Source organism: Thunnus thynnus, chromosome 6 (assembly GCF_963924715.1).
Source record: "Thunnus thynnus chromosome 6, fThuThy2.1, whole genome shotgun sequence".
In the NCBI taxonomy this organism is placed as follows: Eukaryota; Metazoa; Chordata; class Actinopteri; order Scombriformes; family Scombridae; genus Thunnus; species Thunnus thynnus.
The window spans coordinates 32,541,621-32,554,991 of NC_089522.1; the positions used below are offsets into that span (position 1 = coordinate 32,541,621).

Genomic DNA, 13,371 nt, shown 5'->3' on the forward strand with positions numbered 1-13,371 from the left:
GTAACGTTAGGATATATTGTCCGTATGTCGCAGATTGTAAAACGTGACTTTTTCATTGTGTGTAGTCATAATTATTGTTGCAGCTAAACCTGTAACTGTAATGACAGGAGCAGTGGCATGATGGACCTGTGGCCTGCTATGTGTGTGTGTGTGTATGTGTGTGTGTGTGTGTGTGTGTGTTGGCACTGTAGTTTATAACTTTGCCTACTCCAGGAAAATTTCAAGGAAACAACCCCTCACTGCAAATTAAGTACAATATTTAAGGAGGGATGTGATGACTCCTATAGTTTCAGCAGCCATGTTTATATTCAGCCTGTATTGTCATTAGGTCATCATAACACTGAGTTATAACCTTCCTATAATGAGAACTGTTGTATTAACCAGCTCTAAAATATTTATTTAAGGCTGGTTTGGGTTTTACAGCTACATTGTCATCATCTGTTCAAATTAGCTGAAAATCATATTTTCAAAAATCAAATTGGTTTAAAGTTTGATTATTGTGAAGGTGAAAACAATATGAACTATGTAAATGCAGCAGTAGTGGGAGGTTAGTGTGTAGCCTGAGTGAAATTGTGTTCCTTGTGTTCATCTCATAAATCGCCTTGAGAGCTGGGTCGGCCTCTCAAACTCGTTCCTGACATACATTACAGGAAGGAAGTCTTTCATTAGTCTTGGGGAACATGTGTCATAACTTCTGGTGTTGCACAAGGGAGCTGCCTCGGGCCTCTGCTATTCTCAATATACATGCTTCTGCTAGGTGATGTCATCAGAGAACATGTTAACTTCCACACACTATGCCGATGATACACAATTATATATATAGCTGTAAAACCAAGCAATCCACTTGCTCTAAACTCTCTGACTACCTGTCTGTCCACAATCAATAAATGGATGAGTGATGACTTTTTATGAGGAAAAAACAGAAATCTTATTAATTGAGATCCTTCAAAGACTTGGCAACCTGACTCCCTTAATCAAATCAGAGGTAACGAGCCTAGGAGTCATTTTAGATTCTGTCTCAAGCTTCAAATCCCATATAAACAAAGTGACTAAAACAGCATTCTTTTATCTCAGAAATATTGCCATGGTGTGACCATTCCTGACTCAACAAGGTGCTGAAAAACTAATTCATGCTTTTTTTTTTATTTATTTCAAGTAGATTAGACTATTGCAATGCACTTTTTTAGGGCTGTAGTCTCCCAGTCGACTGGTCGATTAGTTGGTCGATATGCTGTCATCCGACCAAATTCTCATTGGTCGAATAATCTCCGTGTTACTTTCAGAAGAAGAAACGTGCTACAGCAACAGCTTTCCAGGATTAATCCATTATTTCCTGCAGCGGGAGGGACAGACTAACAAATTACCTGTGAAAACAAGGGGGTGTATTCAAAACACCCCCCTTGTTTTCACAACTTTGAACTCGCCCAACCTAACGGAGACTGCTGGGTCTAACTGTACTCAACGTTTATTGAGCGTTTACTGAATCTGTGTTTCTCCTGTAAGTATAACAATATGAACCCCCGCCAGGCCCAAAAAATATTTTTAATGCTAAAAATAACGTCAGATATCCATTCATTCAGGAATCAATAGTGTTTGGGAGTCTCTGTGCAGCGCTGCTCTGGTACGCGAGTCAACCTCTGTGTCGTTGCCTTGGAAACCATTGGTAGCGTAACTCCGTTAAGGAATACTACGCAAACAAACGTAGTATGTTTGCGTAGCGAGCGGGAAACAGTGAGCGGCAGAGAAGTGACGGTGGATGCGAGCAGGGCAGAGGAAAAGGTTAGGAGTAAGTTGTCAGTGTGGCAGTAAATGTACAGTGCAGACTATGGTGTGCTAGTTAATAAATGCTAAAAAAAGTCTGTTGTTTCCCCAAGTGCTGGAGTAGTGAAGGGGGTTAGCTCTAAAGTTAGCAACAATGGGTTAGCATAACCTGAAGACGCAAAACAGGGAAATGTGTGGCTGCTGAGTTCACTCTGTCCCGTTACATCGACTTCAAAGTCCTGTTACTCGTTTTTAAAGCTCCCAATGGGTCAGGGCCGAGCTACATCAGAGACTCCCTTATTCCTTATGCTCCCTCACGAGCCCTTAGATCATCCTCAGCAGGAGGATTTAAACGATGCTTAAAAACATATCTTTTTAACCGAGCCTTTCTTCATGATATGGCATGAAGATGACTTTTATATGAAATGACTTTTACACCATATCATATACTCAAACATTTTAGTCCATTTTAAGGCATTTGTATTCTTATTGATTAATGATTGTCTTTTACTTCAGATTCATTCATTTTTCCTGTTTGCCTCCTTTTATTCTTCCTGTTAATGTTCTCAATTATTTATTTGTTTATCTATCTATATGTATGTGTATATATATGTGTGTATGTATGTATATGTATTAGTTTTATTTATTTATTTTAAAAGTGAAGCACTTTGAGTTGCATTTTGTATGAAAGGTGCTATACAAATAAAGTGAATTATTATTATTATTATTATTATTATTATTACTATCTGTGTTTAGGCAGGTGAAAGACAAATGGACAAACAGGCATAAATGACCAACTAACAGTTTTGGCATCTGCACATATTTTTGTAAACAATCTGTTACAGGCATCCTTCACATTGTTGTCAGTTTGCTGCATGTGTACACATGTTATGTGTATGTTTGCAAATTATGTACAATAATTCATTGTGTGAACAGCAGTGATTTGCATCCAGGTCGGGGAAGTGGTACTGAAAAAATTCGTCCAGGGTTGGCAGGTCTGCTGTCGCTAAGCGGTAACCGGGGAGATATCTGAGGGCATTTCAAGGTGGTTGTTGTTGGTGTCAGTAGGTGTTTGCTATGGGAGCAGATAAGGAGTTGCTATTGTGTGTGTACAGACAGTTATAAAGGAGCTATTAAATGGCTGCTGCGGTGGATTTTAGGAGGGACGATTACAGCAAGAAAAACATGTTTCACTGTTCATTCGGGCTCCAGACACACTTGACGAATTGTGAGCCCGTCCTTTAATTCTGGGTGGTTGTTAGGGTGTTTCAGATATCAACAACAACACTCTCCAGCTGACGTCAGTCCTCTCTGCAGCCCAGCCTGTACTGGAGTTTTAAGGCAGATGCCTGTAACCAAATTTCAGAGTCCAATAAATCTTTTTTTAACATAAAGGCAAAATACAAACTGCAGTGTTTGAGATATTTTATAGTGTAAAAAGAAACTTGTCAACACTCTCTGGAGGACAAATGACCTCAAACTTATCTTTGACATTTCTTTACTGGCATTTACTGGTACTGATCAGACCACAGATATGCTGGTGCTGATATATGTGTGATAAACTAATATGAGCCGCTACGTTCACCCAGATGATTTATCAGCTTTGTTTCATACAGCGAGCAGCAGGAAGTCACTTTTAACATTCATGAGTCTGTTTGCATGCAGTTTCATTCAGTTGTTGGTGTGTTTTTTATGACTGGCATTTAATGGCTGCAACTAATGATTGTTTTTATTATCCAATAATCTGTATTGATTCATTTATTACTAGTTTGGTTTATAATATATCAGAAAATGGTTAGAAAAAGCCTTGTTTTACAATATTAAGTGTTTTGTTTTGTCCATAACCCAAAAACATTCAGTTTACTGTCATAGAGGACGTAAGAAACCAGAAAATATTCACATTTAGAAGCTGGAATCAAAGAATTTGGACGTTTTTTCTAAAAAACAAAAGACTCAGAATAGTTGGTGATTAATTTTCTGCTTTACTGGCAGTTATAAATTATTCTGTTTCTGAGAATAAATGAATCAGAAGGATTTTGATCTGAAGAAGATGTTTTTGCAGAATTTGGGAGGATTTGTTTTCTCACTTTGTTGTATTTGAGCAGCGTGGGAGCGTCAGTCTCTGTGTTCACATTAGTTTTTTTCTCAGTTTTTCTCTCTCTCTCTCTCTCTCTCTCTCTCTCTCTCAGATACCTCCGTCCCTCCTGTGACATCATCCTCAGCGGTGACCTCGACCTCAGACGCCGTTCCTCCCAAACCAAAGAAGCCGCGGGGCCTGGAGCTGCCCTCCTCCCCCTCCCTCCCTCCCGGCCTCTCCCTGGATAAGGTCCGCAGCCTGCACTCTCAACAACATCAATCAATTATTTTGAATTTTTCTTGAATATTAAATGAACTGATGCGGTTGGGAATCGAACCCTCGACCCTGGCAGCGCCTTACTGGGCTCCAGCTGTGAAGCCTGTGACATCACATCCTCTGTTTCCTCCGCAGGTTAACGCAGCTGTTAACAGTTTATTGGCTCCCGGATCAGCGACCAACACGCTCACGCCGACCGTCATCACCTCCCACGCTCTGGTAAACGCACCGCCCTCGAAGAAGACGGTTGTTGTTGTGTTGAAACGTTGTGTTTGTTCTCTGACTTTTTTCGTTGTTTTTCATCTGATATGAAACTCTCTTTCTCTCCGTCCAGACTCCGGTCCTGCTGACTCCCAGTCCTCTTCCCTCCACCATCCACTTCTGGAGCACGCTCAGTCCCATCGCTCCCCGCTCCCCCGCCAAGCTCTCCTTCCAGGTAATACACCGAGCCTGCTGCGTGTAATGGTTATCATAACTGTCTAAATCCAGATACTGTAACTGGCAGTAACAAATAAAGACCGGTCCCTTTATAAAGACCTGTCCAAAGGTTAGTTATAAGATTATTTTGTGTGCATTTGTCGACCGTCGGGAGACGTTTTACATCTATAGACTGTAGGTGAGAAGGTGCTGCAGGAAGCTGTTTAGAGTTTCAGTCAGCAGCATCAGATCTGCAGCAAACACTGTCACTGCTGCAGCTCCAGCAGCATCCAGTCATTGTGGGAAAGAAGAGAGTTTAGCATTTTTCTGCTGCTTATCTGGGTCCAATTACTGTTATAAACTGCCGGGAAGTCTGATAAAAATTATTCTAGGTCGTATCGTCCCTGCTGGTTTACCATCATACTTTCATATTTTGACCGCTATGATTGTGAAACGCGTTCAACAGCATGTGGTGTTAATTTAACTTAAATTTAACTGCAGAAACTCTGAAGGAACTTTAGTTTTTCAGTTGCTGTGTGGTTTTTCACTTATCGGAAGGTCGGTGGTTCGATCCCCGGCTCCTCCAGTCAGCACGTTGAAGTGTCCTCGCGAAAGATACTGAACCCCAAACTGCTCCAAAGTGTGTGTGTGTGTCAGTGGCAAGACAAGTTTATTTGTATGGCACATTTCAAGTGGTTTACATAGAGCACAAAAGGTATTAAATCAGAATATAAAAGCAACACAAGTAAAAAGACATATAAAAACAATTAGAAAGTGTTACATTTAGAAATAAAAGGAAGCTAAAAGGGAATAAGACAGATAAAACAAGAGAATAACAGTAACAGTGCAGTGTAAGATATTAACCCTCAATGTGGTTTAATGAAAGGCAAACAGGAAAGTCTTCAGCTGCGATTTAAAAGAACTGAGAGTCGCAGCAGACCTGCAGTTTTCTGGGAGTTTGTTCAGATATGTGGAGCATAAAAAATGAACGCTGCTTCTCCATGTTTAGTTTTGACTCTGGGGACAGAAAGCAGACCTGATCCAGACCTGATCCAGACCTCCTGAGAGGAGGCAGCAGATCAGAAATGTATTTTGGCCCCAAACCATTCACTGCTTTATAAACCAACAGCAATATCTTAAAGTCAGTTCTTTGACAGACAGGAAGCAATGGGTGAATGAGTATTAGAAACACTGTAAAGCGTTGTATCGCTCCTGATGAGCAGGTTGGCACCTTGCACGGTGGCCTCTGCCATCAGTGTTTGAGTGTGTGTGTGTGTGTGTGTGTGTGTGTGTGTGTGTGTGTGTGTGTGTGTGTGTGTGTGTGCGTGTGTGTGTGAATGCTGGCGTTTGTTGTAAAGCACTCCAAGTGGTCGTTAGACTAGAAAAAGGCTTTATATAAATGCAGCCCATTTACCATTTAAGCTGCTGTCAGTGAAACTCAACTCACCCTGCTGAGTTTTCTCAGTGAAAACAGGAAAGGGAGGCGTTATGCTTAAGAGATTTTAATATGAGATACCTTCACTGGAAATGTCATTTAAGATAGTGATAAAAGAAAAAAAGTCGAGGTGATAGATAACTGTATTGTTTTAAGCAGAGCGTTGAGTATGACAGGACTGTTTTAACATTAACATTATACTAAACAGGAGCAGAAAACAGGGAGCCTTTTTACTAAAATGTAATCAAATATAAAACAGCAGAATATAAATGAAGGTTTTAAATTATAGGAGTTAAAGTGTATAATTAACCTGTTGGATCTCAGCGTGTGACTGCAGGTTTGGAACAAAATATCAAATGTTTTCAAATCTCCTTGAAAAAAGAAAAAAATGTCACCTGTGACTTGTTTACAGGTTTCCCACCGTTACTCACAACCACAAACATCTTTGACCGGTTTGTGTGCAGCTTTGTGAACTGAAACCACATCAAAAGCACAAACGTGTTCAGCTCTTCATCATCACACATTGCTGCAATATGTAGATTTTTTTGTGCAACACATTTTGCAGTTCAAATTAGAACCACACATATTATTATCACAGCGGTGCAACTGTCAGGTTTTTAGAAGAGCAGCTCTGTAGATGTCAGTCTGTGAGACAGACAGACAGCTGCTGGATGAATTATCATAAAGTTTGGTACAGATATGTTGAGGATGAATCCAAATGACCTCAGTGATCCTTCTATTCTAGCGTCATCATCAGTTTGGATACTAAAGACGAAGACTCTCCTCCAAACATTTATTATAAGCAGGTTTTGACTCTGGAAAAGAGGCAAAATTCAATATACTCAAACCAGACCAGCCTGATTTCAGTTTAAATGGACACTGTGGTTTAACATTATTGTTCTACAAATCAACGCACAGCGAGGGTAAAACTGCACATGTGGAGGGCAGCGTTACACGTCTCATAGTGTACATTGATGCTGCTGGAATTACATCAAAAGAGGAAAAATAGATGAGAAACATCTGGAATAAAAACTTGTGAAAAAGAGGTAGTGGTGTGCTCGAGGACTGTCTTGATCATATAAAACTCAAGAAAAATGCTCTTGAAGATAAGGGTCATCACATAGAAGGAAAAAAAACAAACTGGAGCAGGAATGGAAAAACTCTGCGATTAAACGCACAATATGTCATTTCAGCCGCTAGGGGTCTCAATCAAAACAATAACAAAAGACGGAGTGTGATGACGGTGTGAAGTAGCAAGGGATCATGGGAGTTGTTGTCTTCCTCGTTAAATAACCAGCTTCACCGGGATAGGATTACTCCAGTGTTCATCATTCAGGATGTTTTTACCCGCAGAGGTCTCCTCCTCTCCAGAACAAACGGAACCGGAGATTACAGGTAAAAACACTGAATAAAACTGATTCACCTAAAAAAAAATCATTGTTTCTCCGACGATGTTTGGTGACCACCGGACGTCCGTTATGGGCCGTTAGCCGAGCTGCTGCTAACACTTGTTCGGTTTATTTCTCTTATAACTTTAGATTCAGACGTTCGGCCGGTTTCTCCCGGGAGCCGAATTATCCGCAGAGGTCTCCTCCTCTCCAAAAACAAACGTACACGCAGATTAAAATCGTTAAAATACTAATTTAAGCTGTTTTACCTAAAAAAATCAATATTTCTCCGACGATGTTCGGCGACCACCGGACGTCCGTTATGGCCCGTTAGCCGAGCTGCTGCTAACACTTGTTCAAACTCTGGGGCTGTAAAATGAAGCCAATGCAGAAGTGCCGGTTCCTTGAATGGCCACTTGAGGCTCCAAAAGCGAGTCAATCCCCATAGACCCCCATGTTAAAATGCCCAACTTTACAGCAGAAATAAACATGTTTACAGCCTGGTACAAACAACAGTTTTGGTCTCTAAAGCTAATTTCCTCTTTCATGACAACTGTACGGGGGGTGAATTTTTTTATAACTCACCCGTTTAAGTTTTATTAAGCCATAAAGTTCTGCATAATGAAGGACATGGCTGCTTTGAGTGACAGGTCCGCCAGCCGCTAGGTGGCTTGTTTCAGTCATTCGGCCCGCCTCTTTGCCCATTTTTGATTGGCTGGGAGTTAGGCAGCATCAAGCACTGCCAAGATGGCGACGGGCCGTAGTGGCTCGCTTTGAGCTTCAAAACCGCTCTTCAGAAACCAACGGGTGACGTCACGGTAACTACGTCCATATTTTTATACAGTCTATGACCGTGACGAGTAGCGTGTAGTTCATACTGAATAGAATTAGTTTGTAGTGTGGAAGACACTACAGTCATGTAACTCAACATGCTAACATGCTGATATTTAGTAATGCTTCACCATCTTAGTTTAGTGTGTTAGCATGCTAACATTTGCTAATCAGCACTAAACACAAAGGACAAAAAAATAAATGCACAAATAAAAATTCTCATCTGATGATGTAGATAGATAATTACATTTCATCCTGAGGGGAAAGTGAATGTGTGAACAAAACTTCATGATAATCATTACTGAATATATTTCCCATTCCATATAAGAGGAAAACACAGACACAAAAAGCCCAACATGGAGGAGGTTTGAGACTCCTCTTGATATGTTAAAATGAAAATGATTCACCTGAGAAGTTGTGGCTTAGAAGGGGACTTTACTTTATATTCTGGGATTCCCCAAAACTCTCAGCGGTTCTCAGCGTTTTATATCTGATGTATCATCACAGCTGTCAGATGAGCTGCAGCACCTCCAGCCACCTGCCGTGTTCCAAATTAGTCCTGATGAACAGACTGTAAACTTGATCTTACTCAACACTTATAATCACATAGAAGTGGATAACGTTACTGTGTATTTTATCATGTAAGACGCAGTGATTCGTTTCTTAGTAGGTTTATATAAATCATCTCCACGTCTCTGCTCACATACTGACTGTTATTCAGCAGCAGCAGGTGTTGTTAAGGTGTTAAGCTGACTCAGGTTGGTGGGAGGTGTGTCCTCTGCAGTCTGTCTGTCGCAGCAGAAGCAGAAAGACGACCGGTCGGGAATCAATCTGCAAGATTATCAGCAAAATGTTCAAAAAAAGAAAAGTTGATTTTTTTGTGTTTTAATGTGACTCTGAATCCAGAATATTTATTAAACTAATCAGAGCTCCTCTACAACACACACACACACACACACACACACACTGTGCACCGCATGTACCTGTACCTGATCCATGTCCTACACACACACACACACACACACACACACACACACACACACAGAGAGCTGGTGTCTCTGCAGTTTTCTGGCTCACAGTTTTTACTCCATCTGTCATTTCAAACACTGAAAACACTCTGAGATTTTTGCCAAATGGAACTTAATTTGTGCTGCTTGAAAAACTACATTTAATGTTATGTTAAAAAGGGAAAAAAAAGGTTTATGTGATGTTCTTCGGTGTGTTAACGAGACGTCGAGGAGCCAAACACACCGGCTGTTTGATGACGGTACAGTAGATGATGGCAGCAGCAGGTCGTTAGTGGGATCTGATGCAGACGTGGAGGTGCACCCCCCGCTGCCGTCCAATCAGAATACAGAACACCACTGTTGCCGGGGGCAGCTACAACCGCTCGCTGTCTGAAAGCAGCTTCATTCCATGAATAAAGATGTTCAGTTTATTGTCATAAAGGACTAAAGAAACCAGAAAATATTCACATTTAAGAAGCTGGAATCAGAGAATATGGATTTTTTTTTTCTTAAAAAATGATTCAAAATAATTAATCGATTATCAAAATAGTTGGTGATCCATTCAATAGTTGACAACTGATTGATTAATCGACTCATAGTTGCAGCTGTTGGTTTAACATGTGTGATGGTTTGATGTGTTTGGGTTTTGTGGTTCTGTGTCGCCTCCTTCTGGTGAAACTGGAAACTGCAGGAAGTGAAATCGTGTTTGTTTATGAAGCTGTTGATCATGTTGAAACCCTGAATCTCCAAAATGTCAACAACTAGGAGCTGAAAGTTGGTGAAAATGTGTTTGTTTTTTTTTTGTTTTTTTCAATTCAGTTTGATTCTGATGAGACTTATTAAGCCTCAGATAAAGAAACCATCAAATAATCATAGTAATTATTAATAATAAAGTTACTGATTGATCCAGAATCCTGGTTTAGTCACAATGTTTTACTTTAACGTCAGAGTTCAGTTCATTTTCACATCAGTTTATTTATTTGTGCGGGTTAAAATCAAACAAATACACACAAACAACAAGAAGAAAAACCTCTATTTAAATAATATTCACAATAAATAAAATTCATACATAAATATAAAAGAAAAGCAAAGTCAAACTATTAAAAAAACAACAAAACAAAACACCAAATAGGATTATAAAACCAAAATTAAAGCCTTTTTTAAATATGCTCTAAAGGACCTTTTAAAGACAAATAAATTCTAACCTTGATGAGGAAAGTTGCTCCATAAATTTGTATCCGTGTATCTGATTGAAAATTGATTTCTGGTTGTCAGATGTAAAGTCAGTAAAGACACAATAAACATAGAAAAGTACAAAACAGCTTTATGGAGACAGAAAAAACACTCAGAGCAGATTATACAGATACATGATGAACATAAAGAGACTCAGCTTCACTTAACTCTTTATCTCTGTGTGTGTGTGTGTGTGTGTGTGTGTGTGTGTGTGTGTGTGTGATATAAAAGCAGAGGATTAAAGGGTTTTAATATTTTCCTGATGTTTCGCAAATCTCCTGATGTATATAACATCTCTCTGGTCTTTTCTGGCCCTCTGAAGACAGAAACAAAAGGTCTCCAGTTAGCTGCCAGTTTCCTCACAAGATATAAGAAGATACGTCCTATAAACTAGTACTGATGTCTCTACATCAGCTTTAAATGGATCGTCTCCTTCCTGTATCTCCAGCCGTGTTACTCTTGATGCTCGTTACTCAACTGTTCCTCCTCAATTTAACAAAAATCTTTTTGCGGTCGAGCATTTAGAAGCAGAGTCGAGGGTTTCTGGCACAACTTCACCTGCTTCTAATAAATCTAAAGAGGTCCAAACTCCAGCAACACTTAGTAGTATATAGAACAACTTAATTGTTAGTCCAACGCTCTTCAGCTCGTTGCCTTCATCAGGGTCATCATAGAACATTAAATAGAGTCGTAAATAATTATAAAATACAACCAATCATGTACATCTAGACACATTATCAGCCAATGGGGCATCTAAAAAGATATACACATCCAGTATAGTAACAAAAAGAGGAACTTTAGTACTAAAAAGACTGTAACGTTGAAAGATATCTACTTGATTTGACTCATTTGGACGCTGAAGCTTCATATTAGCTTCAGATAAACTTTTAAATACATTTTTTCACAGAAGGAGGACTGTGGATTTTGTCCTCCATCACTAACATTGTAAGTTTTCATTTCACTGAGACACTGTTAATAACTATCATATACAACAAAACCCTCACATCCCAGACTCCCCTTTTTTTTCTTTTTAGTTTCTTATTTCTCACACTTTTAACCTCAGTAGACACACCTATCCTCCCTTCACCCTCCCAACGGTTACCAGTCTGATACAGCCGTTCAAAATCACCACTAAACTCTCTCCCACATAGCTTGATGCTGGGCTTACAAATTCAGGCCTTTTACACAACTCAATGTTGATGACAGACGAACTTCTCACCTCACAAAGGAATCCATGAGCGCCTTTATCTCTGACCGTAACAGGAAAAGGATTTTGTAACCTCTGTCGTGCACTTTACTCTGCTCCGGCTGGGAGAGAGGGCCGAGAAGCACATCCAGGAATCCGGCTCGAAGGACCAAACTGATAGATAAATTATCAATAGGCTGAGGTTGGTTGAAGTCAAGCGTCTCTTTAATTCAAACAGAACACATGTTACAGACACGGAGAGTCTCCACAGAGTCTCTGTGGAGAATTCTGAAGAAGGAAAGAAATTCACTGGTATATATTGATGGGAGGCACCTTCAGTTGTTTACAGACTCCTACCAGACCCAGACAAAGCTTTACAGAGCTCTGCCTTCCACATGATATCCATATGACTTTGTCCTGCTGTTACCCTCAGGACTCTGCAGTCTAATATATATATATATATATATATATATATATATATATATATATATATATAACCATACATGGTACACAATGTACAGACTTTTTATCAATTATGAAGGGATCTCCTTCTTCAGTATGAACAGGAGGAATGATTACAGCAAGAAAAGCAGGTTTCAATGTTCATTTGGGCTCCTGACTGTTGGTTTAAGACACATGAAAAACTGAGAACTTGTCCTTTAAGGAAAAACTAATATACGGCATCACGAGGCTGGAAGAAAAACATGAGAAAAGAAAATATTTTATATATGAATGAATGAATGAATGAATGGTTTATTTCGATCATACATAAAATAAGGAACAAAACAACAATTTGTGTGGGTATGCAACTGAGAAACACATCATACATGTTTATACCGATTCATTTCACACAATCAATGACTGAAAAAGGAACAAGCTGAAGCCCACAATCAACAAGATAACCCAGAATATCAGCAGTATGAAATAAAGAAAAAACAATTACTCTAACTTGTAATCCTAATTATTTTACATCTTTATAATTTTACGTCATAATCCTTCATTATTTTACATTTTAAGACCCCTCCATAGTTTGACTCCCAAAACTGAAACATTAGTTCTCACTTTACATTTTAATGGCTGCAGCTGCTGGAGATTGTTCTGTTTTAGTTTTATTGGACCTCAGCGCAGCGTTCGATACTGCGGACCACCACGTTCTGATCCACAGGATAAATCACCTGGTGGGCATCTCTGGGACTGTGTTGGAGCGGTTCTCCTCGTATCTCACACATAGATCCTTGTCAGTCTCTGTAGGTGAATTTGTGTCAAACACTGCAGCTTTGTCATGTGGTGTCCCCCAGGGATCAATCCTGGGACCCATTTTATTCTCCATATACATGCTGCCACTGGGACAAATCATCAGCAGTTTCAAGAACATCTCCTACCATCTCTACGCTGATGACATCCTCTGAACTTAACAGCTGTTTAAATGCAATTAAGAATTGGACGGCAAATAATTTTCTGCAGATAAAACTGAAGTCCTGAACTTTGGCCCTGATAATCTTCAGTCACCGATCAGAAAGAACCTCGGTACCTTATCCTCATCTTCTCAGCCTTCCTTGCATAATCTTGGTGTAATTTTTGACCGATCAATGAGTTTTGAAGCACACGTTAAGACGCTAACCCGATCGTGTTTCTTTCACCTGAGAAACAGCCAAACTGCGGTCTGGTATCAGGAAATGAAATGGAGATGTTAATACACGCCTTTATTTCATCATGATTGGACTGTTGTAACTCTCTCTCTTTACCGGTTTTAATAATTC

At 39.7% G+C, this 13,371-nt stretch overlaps 1 protein-coding gene across 2 annotated transcripts in view; it reads left to right on the plus strand.

The window, feature by feature from the left end:
- elk1 (ETS transcription factor ELK1) overlaps positions 1-13,371 on the plus strand; it is a 39,272-nt gene that overhangs the window by 17,058 nt on the left and 8,843 nt on the right. For both annotated transcript variants that reach the window (XM_067593464.1, XM_067593465.1), the window contains exons 8-10: positions 3,951-4,087; positions 4,250-4,333; positions 4,449-4,550. In XM_067593464.1, the coding sequence (XP_067449565.1) occupies positions 3,951-4,087; positions 4,250-4,333; positions 4,449-4,550 (323 nt within the window). The remainder of the gene's footprint in view (positions 1-3,950; positions 4,088-4,249; positions 4,334-4,448; positions 4,551-13,371) is intronic.